Genomic DNA, 17,740 nt, shown 5'->3' with positions numbered 1-17,740 from the left:
AAACCAGTGGCATCAGCTAGGATCGAAGCACTAATCTTGTGTTCAGTATGTGGTTGTCGTACCCATTATGATATGTGTGCTTCTTGGAGGAGAAAAGTATTACTTTGTTGTGTTGATGTACAAGACAAATTAGTTTTACTGAGTTAATTTAAACTTAGCATAACTTTCTTCAGAATTGAAAATAAAACGAAATTAACTGCTGATTAGACAATGTGCATCACATGCAGGAAAGCTGTTTATGCTGCAACACCCATCATTATATGATGCTGCCACCTGTGGAAACTTTAAAAAAAAAAAGAAAGGCAGGAAAAACATTGTGTTTGCAAGAAGGCCCTCCAGCTGCCACACAGGTATTGTGGTCGCAAGGAGGTCCACCAGCTACCACATAGGTGGAAGGTGGCAGGGTGGGGCTTTCACACTTTTGCACTTTTTGTGCTTGATGTGTAAGACAAACTAATGTAAGTGCAGGTGTGAGATTTTAGCTGTGTTTTCATAATGAGAGGCATCAGAAACTTAGTCACTGCTGCACAGCATGCTAATTTAATATTCATGTTAGCGCCCCTTGCTTTGAAAAAGAAATTGACCTGTAGGTAATAATTATGGGCCAAGGTCAACAGACTGCATTCATTTGCTGTATTTGGTGTAAAGGTTGCATACACTGAGTAAATTTTTATGCTTGTTCTAATGCAACAATGAAAATGGTACTTAGTTTGTGACTTTGATACTGTTGTGATGTTTTAGAAACTTGTGGCTGCTTTATAGTGGGCTCATTCCGAAATGCCCCCAGAAATGGATCATTCTGGGAGCATTCTGGGAGCTCCCAGAACAGGATCATTCAGAAATGTTCCCAACATGCTCTTGTTAGGGCTCACAAGCCCTCATGGCCTTCCAAGAGCACTTTTCGAGAATATTTAAGTGTAGCTGTTCACCCACTTAAAAGTACCATTAATGTAGGACATATTAAAAGAGAGCAGAAGCCTTTTATGCCATTTGATGCATATTTTACTTCCAGTGTTCTGCATCTACAAAATTATTTTCTCTGCACTAAAGGGAACAAGTGAGTGCATTGTTTGTGGAGGGGCTGGTGTTAACCTTGCTTAGATGTACCAAAACTCCTGCCCACTATGTGTGATGTAGAACTTGAGCAGCACAATTCTTGGGAGCGTTACCTTTTAAACTTAAAATGTTGATTTCTTAATTGTTGGTGCAGTGAAGACTGCTTTCTTTTTCTCAGGTTTTTCGATCTGAGATCACAGTGCGGCGTGGGCCTCCCTCCTCGCGCTCCCCACGAGTGGGTGTTCCTCAACGTAGCCCCTTGCGAGATATGGAGTTGTATCGGCTGGTGGCACCCCTGAGCCAACGGCCGTTGGCTGCCCGCATTGAGACGGGCCCTGTGGGTTCCTTCTGGGTTGCTCTTTGGAACCTGGCTGGCCTCACGTGTGACAAGGCATCTAACCTAGGAGTGCTCGAAGTAGTCTGCCGCACTGCCCTGGAGAATGGGTTTGTGTGCATTCCTCTGAAGCTGCGGTATCTGTAACTTTAGCAAGTCCTACCAATGAAAGCATGAACGAATGAGTAATTCACTAGGCAACATAATGTGCCTCTAGCATTATCAAAAGCTTTTCTTGGAGAAGTTATTACGGAGAAACCACAGAAGCCATGAGAAAATTGGCCATCTGGCTTTCCAAAATGCCTCTTGCAGGTATTCGTAGGAATTGTTTTCTTATTTGAGAACCTTAATCCTCAAATCATCATCATCATAATAATAATAATAATTTATTAACCCTTAAAGGTCCCCTCACCAGGCTTCATAGCAAATTTTGGTTTACACTGGAAGTTGTTACGTGTCCTCTATGGAGTGTTCTGCCGCAAAAAATTTTCAAATCGGCTCATTAATAGTCGAGATACAAATATTTCAGTGCCGCACACCCATGATTTCAGCAGGCGGGCTCCACTGCCAAACAAGACGCTCTCCCCACTCGCCCCGTCTAGTAGCCTTCGCGAGCGAAATTCCTTCCCTGTGTTCTCCCGTAACACACCTCGAGGATCACGTGACACATAGGTCTTCATCTTTTTTTCTCCTCGCCTTTTTTTTTTTCCGGCGCTACGCACTTTCGCTGATGGCACCGCGTGCCAGCTGTTGTCTCGTCCGCGCAGCGCACAATTTTGCGCGCTGTGCACAAGGAAACATGACTAGCAGTATAATTCAGTGCTACACGAATACTGAGGCAGAACAAGCGGATCGCAGAGCATGATCACGTGCTGGAGCATGATAGAAAATGACATAGTTTCAGTACCTATGCACGTGACCGCACGACTGTGGGAACAAGCAGATGAAGTGGAAGTAAATCTCTCTTGCTTCGGTGCGAAGTAAAACAAAATACATGCAGACATTCTGTTTGTGTGTTTTATTATTTCGCTGAACTTCAATTTGTCAATTCAAGCAACAACAGATCACACAGATAACAGATGTTGTCTTGAATAATTCTCGAAATCACGTGTCACCACGAGCGACGTCACACGCGGACTCGAGTACGTAGGCGCAGGGACGCGAGTACGTCATCCTCCAGCTTGGAGCGCGGCGGCCGCGAGAAGGAACAACGGCGTTCGGTTTGAAATTTCAGATCTTTCTACGGCGCATTGCAATGTAATACTTTGCAGACCTGATCGTTATCACTCAATGTATGCTCTGCGCTTGTCAGCTCAAAATGGCCAGACCTGGTAAGGGGCCCTTTAAAGGGGCACTAAAGGCAAATACTAAGTCGACATGAACTGTTTAAATGCCATTCCAGAAACCTCACAATGCTTGTTTCGTGTCAAGAAAAGACTTCGTTTATAGCAAAATGACATCTGAAGGGTCCGAATACCTTTTTCGAAATTTAAACCTCCCGCCACCAAACCGGGGGAGCGGTGACATTGTATACGTCATCATTGCCCTGTGCTTCCGCCAGTGAGTAAAACAGCACTCGACAGATGGCGGTACCGAGCCAAGACCAAGGTGGATCCGCCGCTGCAGCTGTTGTTTGGTCAAATGGTGTTCGGCATTCCGCGACATCACATGGAAGTTGAATTCTCTGCTACATGCAGTTTGTGCGACTGTCGTGAGCCAGCAAAACCAGCGCATCACTATGCGATAACGAAACTAGTGAAACGCAAAAGCATGGGCGACGTGGAATTGAGCAAAAATGAAACCTTTCGACCGTCCACGTCATTGTCAAGGGTAATTTCAATTTGTTATTTTTTCTGAAAATTAAATAGAAATGGACAAGCAGCATTTTATTTCATCTTGTAATACAATACAAGGATGTTTTATTCAACGACTAGTTGAGTACTAGTGACAGAATTTAACTGACAAGTGCTTTTGTCATCGGGCAAGTGCTTGAATGTCCTGGTTGAGTGCCTAATCATGTCCTGCATTTACCTCAATTTCTCAATTATTAAGGCTCTGTTGGCGATAATATTGACGCCCTAGAGATTCTCGGGCACTAGTCTATCACTTTAGCTTGACTTAGTATTTGCCTTTAGTATCCCTTTAAATTCCCTGTTGGGGTATTACATAAGGGGGGGGGAATACAAAACCAGAAACATAGTCATGTGATGTCAATAAAAAAAAATACAATGCAACTGGATACAACTTATACAATGCAGTAAAATACAACCAATAAAAACAATGCAAGGAAAAGCTACAAAGTAAATCAATCAAAATATGTTAAGCAGCAAGACTGCAATTGTTTGTTAGTAACTGCCTAAGCTTGGATGGGTTACGTTCCAGTAATATGTAGGGAGGTAAACTATTGTGGTCAGGTAAATGTGATCAGGTGTTTGATCTACAGTGCGATGGCCTTCCACTTGCCATACTGGCATTGTGGCTGTGGCACACTGCTGCTGGGTACAATGCTCTAGATTCAGTTCCTGGTCATGCCAGCTGTGTTCTGATGGGTGGGGAAGACAGAAACATTTGTGACTTCATTTAGGCACCACCTAAAGAACCTCAGGTGGTTACCGTTCGTTTGGAGGTCTCTGCCAAAATCACTCACAGCCCAGGAGTAGTTTTGGGGTGTAAGACTCACCTAGTGTTGTTAGCCAATGCAGTTTGTGGCATTAAAGTATACAGTGTATAAAGACTGTAGTGTTCAGGAAGAAATAAAAGAAATAATTTCATCGACTGTGTATTTGCAAGTTTTATGTTATGCAAAATCAAACTGTACCACTAGCTGTTGCCAGGGCACTGCAACACAAAGGACAGCTAGTTTTTTTTGCTACTTGCTACATTGCTGTTACAAAGCAAGGTGCCGTTTATTCAGTACTTGCTTCATGCTGCCAGTATCGCTTGTAGCATGAGTTACTTAATGCCATCTTTAGGGGTACATACTCCACATTTCCTGCTACTTGGTGAATTTTACTGTCACATCTACGTTATTGTCGGAATACTGACGGTGCACTTGCCGCATGCGCTGCCTCTAGCATGGATAAGATAAGCCATCACAATTCGTTTTTAGAGTGTCTGATATGGGAACTCAAGTACCTGTTGCATTGTTCAGAGTTAGACACAATTCACTCTACAGCTACCTCTTGCTTCAAATTCCGGCAAGGTGGTGCCTTATTATTGCTTTTTATTGAAATTATTTTAAGTTTGCCACACATATTTATTCAAGTTCATGACTTTTCAGTAGTAGCAGCCTAAAGGGACAATAAATGAGAATGTTCTGTTGAGCGAGACTGGTAGATTTCACTTCTGAAAAAGTGAATAGAAAGATAGCTGAGGTTAAAGGGACACTAAGGAGAAAAATGATTTCTTCTGTAGCAGTAAACTACTCATTTACAATATCAAAAACGCCACTCTTACCGCAATAAGACGCTTGGTAAGCCAGAGAAAGCGCAGTAACAAAGGACAGGTGGCAACGCCTCTTAGAATTTCTCGCACCAGTTCGCTGTGATGTCATGGATTTTGGCAGCATTTTCTAAGGCCTAGTTAACCCTCTGGCAGTAAAGATAGACTACATTGTTTTCTTAATGAGCGAAAGATTGAACATGGCAAGTTTCGAGAACTTTCGCAGAGCCAATGCAGACTAAATATGAAAAAATACTTTAAAATGTGTCACCTCACAGTGACGTACTGGCGTTGGGGTTTCGGTGCGAATTTTATAAACTGAAACTTGGCCTTTATTTTCTCTTCTAATAATCAGGCTATTATTTCGAAATTAATGGTAACAGAGCTTTCAAAGAACGCTTTATTCCTCTAAACTGATTTAGTGTTTTGTTTTAGTCCCTTTGAGGGTGGGTCATGATGCCACCTTCAGATTCCAGCAGCTGTAGTAACATTGCAGTTTATAGAATAGCCTTGCCAAAACAAATTATTGGCTGGCAGTTGATGAAAAAAATTGCATGCCATTCAGAAATAGGAAAATAGTTTAACCTGACCACTTTCGTAGGCTTTTTTTCTGCAAACAGAAAGCCCAAATCGGCAAAAATACAGTAAAATATGCGACATTCCTTGGCATTCTTTTAGCAGTTTTAAAGCAAGAATAGTTGAGCAAAGAAGGTTTGGCCTTCGATTCTAGTTTTCTTTGGCTCAAGAGTTATTGGCAAACAAGTACTACATGAATGCAGAACAGTAATGTACCAGTGTGGCCTTTAGTGTCCCTGGAGGTGCAGCTCTTATTTATTGTAGATTTTTATTTTGTGCATGTGCTCTTTTAGTATCCTGCAGTGAATGGTATCTGATAGGTCGCAATGCATCTGAAAAAGACACAGAAATTCCAGTGCACTTCTTCATCCTTTCTTGTCCGGTTGTGTGCTGTGATTTGTACATAGCACCATGAAACACTAACCAGCTTGGTCCCATACCCTGTTGCCAGCTTTAAAGTTTTTCTACCATTTTAATATATCCCACACCTGTACATTTGCATTCAAAACAAGTGTCAAGGCACATTGCAACCATCATTGTGGCCAATCTTTGTTTCAATACCCGTTCTTTGTAAATTGCTCTTTTCATAGCATAATCTATACAACAGTTCATTTAGATCGCACTTTTCGTTGCCATTCTATCCAGAATAGTTGTCTTAGCTGTTAGCTGAAAGAAAGTTCTTGTGCACATTGTTGCTGCTCCATTGTATGTCACTAGTGACATACCTCCAATTGTACAACTCAGAATTAAATACAAATATAGCAATAATAGCAGTAATTGAATGCATGTAGATAGACAGCTGTTCCTACCCACTTTCTGTATTTCTTTGTAGTGTAGGGTCCATTTCCTGTGGCATTGTTGTCCTTGTAGCATTATGGCATATGCAAAATCTTACTGAATATATTTGAGCTTTATGTCAAGTTAATGCTTTCCAGTGCAGGTTATTATTTTACTGTATTTACTTGTGTAAGACTTGCATCTCCCACTTTCAAGGTAAAAAATTTGGTGAAGAGATTTTGACCTAGTTACCTTTGCACAAACCATGCGTCTGCATAATGATCATCTTTGTGGGTATAAGCCATATGGCAAGAGAAATAGCAGAAGCGTACAACATTGAGATTGGGGAGGGGGGGAGCGCATGTATAAGTGAGCCGTCGATCACACACACACATGCATGCATGCACGCACGCAGATTTCTGCTGTTTACTGCAGGATTAAGTTGTAACTTTGTTTATACTTGATGATGTTCATTATGCATACAAGTGATTTATCCGTCCAGACGTTATCCTCATTTTAATGTGAAGCATTCTGGTAGGTTCCTGTCTCGCCTTATTTTGTGCCTCTTCAATTAAAGAAATTATGTGTCCAATCGTGGGTGTGAACCAGGATCCCCCAGCAGAACAGCGCGATGCTCTCTCTACCCACTAGGCCACAGATGCCTGCAAACAGCTTTTTTGCCAATGCCAACTAGTGATTTTAGATGATTGACACACACATTATACCTCGGAGAAACAATGTGCTTTAAAAAGCGAGGGCATGTGCATGCAGGCCAGTTTCCATTAGCTCACAGACGCATGAATGGAACGCGTGAATAATTGTCAAACTTACCACTGTCCTTTCTGTGCATCACGTCCCCCAGCAGCAAGCTGCTTACAAAAGTGACAGTGCACCTGCTTCCCCTATGTTGTACTGCCTTCAGGATTGGCACAAATCATAATGGAACAGGTAGTAACATTTCCTTTAATAGGAATGTTTCTTTTACTAAATCAGTGCTCATGCCATCAACGTTGTACCGTTGTCACCACTGTCATTGGCGCTTTGTTGCTGTTGTCACACACACACAATTGCTCACCTTACGCAAACACGTCCGTACATCTGCTAATGATTTGCAGAACCCTAAATGATGCTGATAGCCAGCTAGCTGTGAAATGCTTCATGTGATATTAATCCCCGGAGTACTTAGGATCTGCATTTTTATGAATATTTCAATATCAGAAAGGAGTATTCTGCTTTACTAGGTAGGCTAACACTTTATAACAATAGTATCTGCACCATCTCTCCAGTGGAACATTCAAATTTATATGTATGCACATCTAATATATCTAACCGAGTACTAGTTAGAGGCCCATTTTGGCTGGTTGATTTCATGACTGAAGCATTTGCATTTATTCCAAGAGTTCACTTGTATTTCTAGACTAACCTTCATCACTCAAGATATCTTCAGATCTATTAGTTATTAATGCTGGGCAATTTTTATTTGTTAACACGGCTAAGGTGTTTGAAACCCTGCATTACAGGTTGCGAAAGAAAGCCAAAGTGCAATATTGCACTTGCGTAAGTTTTACCAAATAAAGATTGGTGACTTTAAAATTGTGCTGATACCTCAACCTCACCTTATCTGAAACTTTTCTGTGCTTTCTATTTTCAGGACTGCCATCATCGCCTGCCAAGAAATTTGTTCAAGGGATGCTCTTGACCTGGTAGGCACATTCCTTTTGCCTGCTTGTTTGATAATGACACTGAATTACACTAGATACAACTATTCATGAAAATCTTGCATGTTTTTAAGGTTATGTCATAAGAATTTGATAATTGCTGTTGCTAAATTACACAGATTTCTTAAAGCCTGAGCTGCAAGTTTCAACAGAGCCATTCCATCATTGTGATACAAGGCACTTGGTGCATGTCTTAGCCATGCAAATGTGTGTTAGGAATAACAAGTGTTAGCTCGAGATTTTTAAAAATTTGCATTATTGTATACCATGGCAGCAAAGAGAGAAAACAAAGACGGTCATGTAGCTTTTTTGAGACCACTGCTAAGCATGAAGTCCCAGGATCAAATCCTGGCCACCGCAACTGCATTTCGATAGGAGGAAAATGCAAAAACACCCATGTACCATGCATTGAGTGCATATGAAAGAACCCCATGTGACCCGCCGTGGTTGCTCAGTGGCTATGGTGTTGGGCTGCCGAGCACGAGGTTGCGGGATCGAATCCCGGCCACGGCGGCTGCATTTCGATGGGGGCGAAATGCGAAAACACCCGTGTACTTAGATTTAGGTGTATGTTAAAGAACCCCAGTTGGTCAAAATTTCCGGAGTCCTCCACTACGGCGTGCCTCATAACCAGAAAGTGGTTTTGGCACGTAAAACGCCACAATTTAATTTTTTTTAGAACACCATGTGGCCAAAATTAATGTGGAGCGCCCCACTATGGCATGCCTCATGATCAGATTGTGGTTTTGGCACATAAAAACCCATAATTTAATTATTTTCTTTGGGACAAGCTAATTGTCATCCTCACCACATTTGAAAACTGCGTCGTAGCTGAAGCTTGGGCTATAAAGTGGTTTGTATTTAAACTTGTTTTAAGAACTAAATCCTTTAGGAGCTACAGCATTCCTTGCTCAAAATGGTCATGTGCTTGTAAGCTTTTCAGTGTTCTCAGCTTGAAAAATTTGCACAGTGTTTTACAATAATTTAAGAAGCAAGTTGTGTGCTAATCTTGGTGAGAATTTGTTTCTAAACACAGGCAAAATACCTCTCACTAATTGGTTGCATAGGGGCACATTAGTTGAACAGGAATTGCATGTTTATCTGCTGCAGTGGCTCCTTAGCTACAGCAATTTGATGCTAACACAAGGTCACAGGGTATGATTCCCAGCTTCGGCAGCTGCATCAATAAGGGAAATGTGAAAATGCCGCAATACTTAGTTTAGGTGCATGTATAACAACCTGTGGTGGTCATAGTTAACCTGATGCCCTACCACTGTGACTGGGCATCATAGACTGGGCATAATCTTGTGACTAAACCCTGGAAATTATTCATTATGCATTTGCAAACAGTGCTTGCAAAGCACTGTTTGCAATGTCTCAGGTGGCATATCTCCAACAACAACAATAATTGAATGTGTGTTGATAGGCTGTTTCTCTCCGCTTTCTGAATTTCTGAAACTGTGAGTATTCTGAACTTGGGCATCCAAGCTGGGAACACCACACTGTGTTGTGTGGTCTACTGTCCAGGTAGTGCAAGAGCTAAATGACCCTCAGCTGAGTGCAGTAGCCTCATGGGAGCCTCATGATCGCCAGTGGGATCAAGCAACGCCCCTGCCTGCTTCTGGACCCGTTGGCCTGGTGAGTGAAGCATATTAGATTACAGATCTCAGCTGCTTCATTTGCTGAGAGGTATTCTAGAGCTGATAAAGTTTTTTTTTGGTGCTACGCTTGCTTTCAGCTACAATGAAGTGCAGCATCCTATATTTGATGACTAAACTTATGTGTAATTGTCCCACTTATAAAGATCACAAATGATTGCAGATGGACAGAGAATTGATATCATAATTTGCTTATGAGCAGTAGCTCTATTTGTGAATGTACACAAAACTCACTTTTCACTCACCTCCAGTGCTGCCAACTTCTCATGGAAGTTTTTTCCCCAATTCCGTTCTGGAATATCAATGGAAATCACTAACTTTGTGGGGGCATGTTTCTTGTGGATATTTGGCTAATTATAGCATTTCATCTGCGTAATATAAAGTTATACCTCAATATAACAAAGTTGGTTAAATGAGAAATTTGCTTTGTTATACAGTCGACTTCCGTTAATTTGACCCTAATGGGACCAACAAAATTTATTGAATTATCCACTGGGTTGAATTAAACAAGATGCAGAAAAAGAATGCCAAGACACAACGCTGATTCATTTGGCAGTATTTGCCTGATCCTAACATGCCCCTTAATTAAATGCACGCCCATTTTCTATGCGCACAAAGTAGAAAATAACATGGAAATAACATTTAATTAATCACCTAAAAAAAGCAGAAATCTAACATGCACCCAATATTTTAGCAAGGAAAATGGGCAAGGGTATAATATGTGTTGCACAAAGGCCCCCGGTTTCCTAAAGTCAGCTTCGCCGCAGTTCATCCAGATTATGCAGTAAAGCACCCAAACACTGTGAAGCTGGTTTTGGTTTCATATTCGACTGCACCGCGCAGGCAATTTTCGGCCCAATTTTCTTGCGAAACATTCACATACGCTTAAGATACTCCCTAATGCAAAATTTGCGCGCAGCTGTATACATGTTTTCATTTCACTATATATTGAGGCAAACATTTTGAGATAAACATGTAACAGAGTCAGCAATCGTCGAAAATCTGATCTGTGGGTCAAGTGCGTCAGCTTTTATACATGATTTGCGAAGGTTCCAGTGTAATTGCTGGTGCCGCGTGGCTTCCAGAAAGTACTACACAATTCGTGTCGCGCATACAATGAGAGTACAAAACAATCGCAAACCATGACAATCAAAACAAGCGTGAATGAGACCAAACCAAGCAAACCAAACAAGCACGAGCGAGTGCTGACGTGAGCAGACAATAGTACGAAACAAGTGGTCCAGCTGAGACCAGATACGAGTATGCATTGAGCGGTTGGGCAGGTCCGCATGACACGAGTTTCCCCACAAGTACGTCACTGAAGGGGCTGCTCTCCTTGGTTTCCACTTTTCGTGGCTCGCGTCTTTCATCTTTTGCTGTGCTCGTTCGCTCGGTTACGCCGCCGATGCCAACGCTTGCTGCAGGAATGGGCACCTAAGAGCTGCGCTCTAGAAAAAAGGTACACGTTAGAATCAGGTAAATACTGTAATCAGACATTGTGAGCTGCAGTTATTGCTTAATATTCTTCCTAGGGGATGCTGAAAATAAGCGATTTTGAAGAGAGATGGCATGTGTTGAACATGTTCATTGTCCCCTAAGCTCCGCCAAGACATGCTGCTACTAAAAGGGGTCACTATTGGAGCTACATAGGGGTTATGTGCATGCATGCTGACTGGTCAGGTTCGAATTATCAGGCAAAGGCCAATTTCAGAATCGAAATAATAAGTTTAACGTTAACGTGCCAGTAACCAGATTGCAGGTCTAATGACGAGAAGTACTCAGCACTTTGTAAACAATCAAGTGCATCATCAATTCAGGGTAAGGGGTAGACATCTTTCCGTGTGACTTTGTTGAGATGGCGGTAATTGACACAGAATCAAATAGAACCATCCTTTTTATGCACTAGCACAACTGGATGAGACCACGGACTCTGGGATGGTTGAATGATGCCACACTTGAGCATGTCATTCACTTGGTTGTTGATTACACGCCGCTCCGCCGCTGAGACGCGATAAGGGTGTTGTCTGAAGGTAGGATGGGACTTGGTGTGGATGTGGTGGGAAACACTGTTCATATGACCCAAGGCATGTTTCTTACAGTTGAAGGAAGAGCAGAAACTATGCAGGAGAGGCATAAGTTGCTCGCGGTTTTCAAGGGAAAGGTTGGCATCAACGCATGAATCAAAGACGTGGATAACCAATTGGGTGCTCTTCGGAAATGGTGTCATGGCATCGAGTGAAAGTCCAGAAGAGGAGCCCGGCGCATCCAAACACTCGGATATGTCAATGGGCTCGACAGAGCTGAGGGACTTGTCGCAAAGGAGAGCGAGTGGGTATGCGAACAGGTTGTGTACTAGCATAATTGTTGTGCCAGCAGCTACATCAAGAACGGCAGATGGAACTGGTAGAGGTTTGTGGTGAAAAAAAGTAGATGAGGGCGTGAACAGTACCTTGGCGTCGGGTGCAGATGGACAAAACAAAGGGACTGGTGTTGAGGTGCTTGGCAGTGGATCAGTATTGGCGGCGACAATAATCGTTACAGGGACGGGAGAGGCGGCCAGCAGAGTGTTGTTAAGGACAGACAGAGCAATTTCGGCGCGAGTACGGCTCTGTGGTGCGAGAGAGAGAGTCCCATCCCAGGATGACATCACGAGAGCAGTAAGGCAGCACAAGGCACTCAGTCGTGTAAAGTACGTCCTGAATAATGATCCTAGCAGTGCATGCGGCTGAAGGTTCGACAGGCTCTGTGGTGGCAGTACGAAGTACAAGGCCAGAAAGTGATGTGGTGACCTTCCTGATCTTAGCCTCATGTATGACGGAAGTGGCAACACCCGTGTCGACGAGTGCGAATGTAGCGACCCCTTCAACTTGTATTTCTACAATGTTTTGCGGTGATAGCGAAGCTCTTGGCATTTCGACAATTGTGCAGCTCTTGCCTCCGAAGCTGCAGCACATAGGTACCCTTGTTGGAAGGGTAACGCATCGGTGATATCGAACGGCGACACGGTGATGGTGAACGACGGCTGCTAAAGTTCTGGCGATCGGTCCAGAAGTTCGGCAATAGGTTCGAATCAGCATCCTGGTGGGCTGCAGGTACATTTTGATCAACGACGACATCCAGACGTGGCAGGCGGCGGCAACAAAAGCACGCCACATGTCCCGCGTGCACCATGGATCTTGTGGCCAGAAGTACTGAGGGGGCATTTGAGGCACATGGAAAAGTGCTGGGCGCAGTGGCAGCATCAGGTAGGGAAGGATCGTTGGTCTAGGACGCGACACGAGTTCAGCCTACGTCAGCGGTGTGGCAACCGGAGTGTGCTGGTAGGCTGGCGGAAAAGCCTCTGCAACTTGCTTGCGGATGGCCTGCTGCACGGCCGAAAACAAAGGTTGGACAGGCTCCTGGATGAGAGGGAGCAGCGAGATCTGACAGGTCACCTCATCACGAATGAAAGCTTTGATTTGAGGTAGCAATGACCTGTCATCATTCTGTCTGGGAGCAGCCGCCAAACTGGAAAGGGAGGCCATGTGAGAAACAGTTTGGTGAGCGAGCGCTCGTTGCCAGCGTAATTCGTTGAAGCTTTGGCAGTAGGTGACTACAGCTGTAATGGTAGTGGGATTCTTAGTCGGGAGCATTTGAAAAGCGTTGTCTTCAATGCCCGTGAGGATTTGTTTAATGTTCTGTTCCTCAGTCATCATGCAGCTTACTCGGTTGCAGAGATCGATGACGTCCTCGATATAACTAGTGAAATTCTTGCCCAGCTGTTGTGCTTGTTGGCAGAGGCATTGTTCGGTGCGAAGCTTTCTCACAGCCGGATGGCCAAATACCTCCATGTCGCAATAGTGGCCTCATGGTTTTGGAACCAGAGGTGTGTGACATACATCCGTAAGATATAAAATAACGTTGGTGAGTTTTGTTGGATTGTCCCATTTGTTGTGGTTGCTCACCCATTCGTATGACGAAAGCCAGTCGTCGACGTCAGTATCGGCGGTGCCACTGAATGCAGCTGGGTCTCGTTGATGAACGGCAACGCAGGTGACTGGTCCAGTTGAAGTGGGTCGCTCACCGGCGTCATCTGGCATGGTCTTGGCGGGAGTAGTGGGCAGAGTGCGGCTCCAGAGTTCCTGGGCGAGGCATTCGGGTACCCTGCACTTCCACCAAATGCTGCGAGGTTTATTGATGGTTAGTGGGTTACGGGTTCAGTGCAGATAGCAGCCGAGCAGTCCCAGCCAAACGACAGCGCGAGCCAAAGCAGCGACACCGACCCTTTGGTCTTTATCTCCCTCACTTCAAGAGCCATACGGCCATAGTAATGTTTGTGCAATTTTCGTCATTACACATTATAATAAATTATGTGCTTTATGCCAAGCACTTAAATAGGTCACTTAATGATCAGAAGGACCTACTCTAACAACTCAGTTTGTTTGTACAATCCCATCAAAATAATTTCGGGGTCCCTTTAAGTTTGCTAGCCAACAGAAGGTGTGGTGGTCGCTTGCCAATTTGAAGTGCCTGCCATATGTGTAAGGCCGAAATTTCATCATAGCCCAAATGATTCCAAGGCACTGTTTTTCCGTCAGAATAATGCGCTTCCCTTTATTGACAGTGACTGTGCTATAATGCTTTCAACTCCGTTTTTTTCTTTGAAGTGTGTCGCTTACCACTTTGAAGTGCCTGCCATATATGTAAGGCCAAAACTTTGCTGCTGCCTAAATGATTGCAAGGCATTATTTTTCCATCATAGAATTATTCGCTTCCGCCTTCGACAGTGACGCTTCTGCTTTCGAAGTGGGTCCGCATGTCCTACAGCCCAAGAGCACCGAAAGTGTCTGCTGGGTGAAGGTGCCCGCGTACCTCAGATGCCAAAGGAGAGAGGTGCCAAAGAGAGGGTGAGAGAGCCCCACTCCTCAGGCTCTGTTCATACGCGTGGCGCATGGTGCAGTGTGAGCTGTGCGCATAAGCAGCAGCCTCTGCATCTCTCCGGCAGCAGCAGCCGCAGGGAATCTACACTATCCAAAGCAAGGCTGGAATGGCATATCCCTAGCGATTGCGCGAGCGAATGGCCTAAGTCGCGTGTGAAACGGAGCAGGGGGTCCAAAGGAGTCCTGTCACACTGATCTCGGGGCCTTGTGGAGGTTGGGAGAGATGGAGTTGAGAGACGCAGGCGAGCACAGCAAACAGACTTTACTAATAACAACCGCAAAATAAAACACACCAGAAAAGGAAAAGTCAAAACTCAATCGGCAAAAAATAAAAATCCACACTTGCTTCGCCAAAACAGTGTCCGTATCTTCGCCTATGTGCGTCCTTAGCGCGTTTCGCGCGAAAGTCCGGCAACCCTGGCCTATGGCTGCACACTAACAAAAAAGAATGCTCTTACAAGGTTCCGTTAGCGTACGTCACTCCAAGTCCGATGTGCGTCGGATCTTGGTCACCGTCAGTGCTCCCGCCGACTCCGCAAGTTTTGCTTCCTTGGTATTGGCCGCCCAGCTCCTCCGTCTCAGATGCCGGCGTCCCGAACTATGTCGGTGACGCGTCACTCAGGCCTGCCTGGCTAGGCCTAACACCGGGCTCCGCCGCTGCCTCTCCGAGTGCCGGCGGAACGCCCCGGGGACTACCTACTGTCCGTGCTGGTCTGCCGAAGAAGGGGGATCCAATTCCTGGAGTGCCCGACACTGCCGTGAGAGGCTGCAGGTCCAGGGAGGTCCAGGGAGCCTCGCTCGAGCTTCGCCGAGGTCGACGGCCACACCCTGGGTCGCCAGAGTCTTGGGCTTGTCCGAACCTCCATGGGTCCCGTCGCCAGTACGAAGCTGGTGCTCCAAGCTTCTTGGCCCAGAGCCGCGTCGATAATCCCAGCTTGGCGCCGCTTCTTCGATCACACCCCGGTTCACGCACCTCAAGGGCTCATGCCAGTCGGACCGGTCGGCGCACATCGTCCTCTTCTTTTCTTTTTGTGCCACATGCCTCTTACATATGAGAAGTCCCCACAAAACACACTTTGTTATATTGAGGTTCTAAATACACGGTGTTCTATGGACAACAAGTTATTAAAATTTAAATATATTGAAGTTTGTTATATCGAGGTTTAACACTACTTCAACTGTTGTGTGCCAGAATATGCATTCTTTCATTTTCTTTTTCTTTGAAGCAAAGCTTTTCTTGCCTACCTACCTGAGGTTTGGCTCTTGTCAAGTAGGCTCATTGGTAGCTTAACACAAGATGGCACTCAGTGAAAAAACAAACTGTGTGCACAATGAGTGCCACCATTGTTAACCATGAACCAAAAGCACATGCGTGAAAACATTTCATAGCAGTGTTTGTCACTGCTCACGCACAATCTACAAGACATCTGGTGTCAATTTGTGACCATGGATGAGAGAGATATAGATACATTATTACACACCCAAGTCGATACAGCAGTCAAAGAAGGGGCCTGAAGGAGGCGAAGACCGTTTTGTTGGCCGGGAAGGCGGTGGCCATTGTTTTTAGGGATTCACAAGGCATAGTTTTCATTGACATTGCAGAAGGGTGAGACAGTCAACAGAGAATTTTATGCGACACTTCTCATTGGGTTTGATGATGAGCTGTGAAGTAAAAGGCCAAAATTGAGTCACAAGATGGTCCTCTTTCACCCAGACAAATCACTGGCTCACACTTCTGCAGTTGCAATTGATGGCTGAATTGCATCAATTAGTGTTTGAACTGCTGGCCCAACCTCCCTATTTTAAATTTGGCATTCTGTAACAATTTTCTTTAGCCAGACGTCAGAATTTGGCTTGGGGATAAGAAATTTTCATCAGATGAGGAAGTCATTGCCACTGTAGATGAGTATTTTCGTGGCCTCGTGACAAATTAGTTTTCCGACAGGATCAGAAAAATGGAACACCACTGGAGCAAGTGTGTAAAGCTCCAAGGGCACTTATGTTAAGAAATAAATAAATTTTGTAGAAGAAGGTCACTTATTGCTTTTTTTACCTTAATTATTGGACAACACTGGTACCAGAAATTCAACGCCAACCTTTGAAGGTGCAGAAGAGGTGAAACTGCAAGCTGTGCTATCTGGAGTGCCAAGTGTTACGATTCGCTTTGTGTGGCAATCAATGGAACAGATGCCAAATGCCTGGGACACAGTGTACCTAATCGTCACGCTTGTCAACATGAAAATACATGTCCATCAGGTGTGTGCGATGGGATTATGCGCGGAATGTGCAAATCCTACTCTCCTTTTTTCTGCGTTCAACCTCTCTATGCCAAGGAGTGGTTCCCTTCCTTGTTCCTCTGTTTGGGTTGACCTGACGTGATCTACGTTCACCCCCTCTACCCCAAGAAGTGGTTTCGCTCCGTGTTCATCTTGTGTGGGTTGACCCTCCATGTCCTGACAAGGCCCTCTATCAGGGAGTAAGAGAGAATGACATTGCCCGGATGGTGGCTGGTATAAGAAGACCAGCGAGCCACCACGTGGAGACACATCTTTGCCGTTGTGTGCAGGTGGACACATGCTGAACGATTCTGTATTTTTTTTTTGAGCGCACCGCTTACTTGTAGGGATGTATTAAACTCGTTATTTGTTTTTACATCACCTCATCTTCCTTGCCGAACCCTTTCCGATGATCAGCCTGCTTCAAGCTCTAAGCAAACACTATTGAAGATCTCAAAACCTCCTCCCTTTAACAACTGGTGGCAGTGGTGGTAATGGATCTACGAGCCTCGTCCACCAAGTCGCAACTGAATGCAGCGTTTGCTATGGTCTAAGCTGGATTTTTGGCTGCAAGGTGGTGAGTGTGAGACTTTCTCTGCTGAGTTTTGCCAGGTTTAGTTGAAGGGTTAGAACAGAACAACTGATTCAAGCTATTGTCGCTTAGTTAGACTGCAGCAAGATAGTTGTGTACAGTAGAGAGAGCAGCACTGTAAACAGCCATGAATTTGAAGTCATTGCGTAAACTGCAGTTGTTTGAGCTGGCAAAGGAGTTGCACCTGGATGCCACTGATAAGAGCGTGAACAATGGGAACGTAAAGAACAGAAAGAATGTGAACATGAAGAATGGGAACGTAAAGAACAGAAAGAGCGTGAGGAAAGCGAACATGCACTTGAATTGAAGCGACTTGAGCTTGAAATGGAACGCGCTCGAGCAGCAGGGCAGAGGAGCGAAGGAAACAGTGCAGGAGAGCACGTATCGTTAAGA

At 44.5% G+C, this 17,740-nt stretch overlaps 1 protein-coding gene across 4 annotated transcripts in view; it reads left to right on the top strand.

The window, feature by feature from the left end:
- The window catches only part of LOC126543888 (endonuclease/exonuclease/phosphatase family domain-containing protein 1-like), a 62,425-nt gene that overhangs the window by 6,134 nt on the left and 38,551 nt on the right, over nucleotides 1-17,740 (top strand). For all 4 annotated transcript variants that reach the window (XM_050191028.3, XM_050191026.3, XM_050191025.3 and 1 more), the window contains exons 3-5: nucleotides 1,235-1,500; nucleotides 7,836-7,887; nucleotides 9,430-9,540. In XM_050191028.3, the coding sequence (XP_050046985.1) occupies nucleotides 1,235-1,500; nucleotides 7,836-7,887; nucleotides 9,430-9,540 (429 nt within the window). The remainder of the gene's footprint in view (nucleotides 1-1,234; nucleotides 1,501-7,835; nucleotides 7,888-9,429; nucleotides 9,541-17,740) is intronic.

Source organism: Dermacentor andersoni, chromosome 1, assembly GCF_023375885.2.
Source record: "Dermacentor andersoni chromosome 1, qqDerAnde1_hic_scaffold, whole genome shotgun sequence".
NCBI classification, from domain to species: domain Eukaryota; kingdom Metazoa; phylum Arthropoda; class Arachnida; order Ixodida; family Ixodidae; genus Dermacentor; species Dermacentor andersoni.
This window is presented reverse-complemented; position numbering and strand designations above follow the sequence as displayed.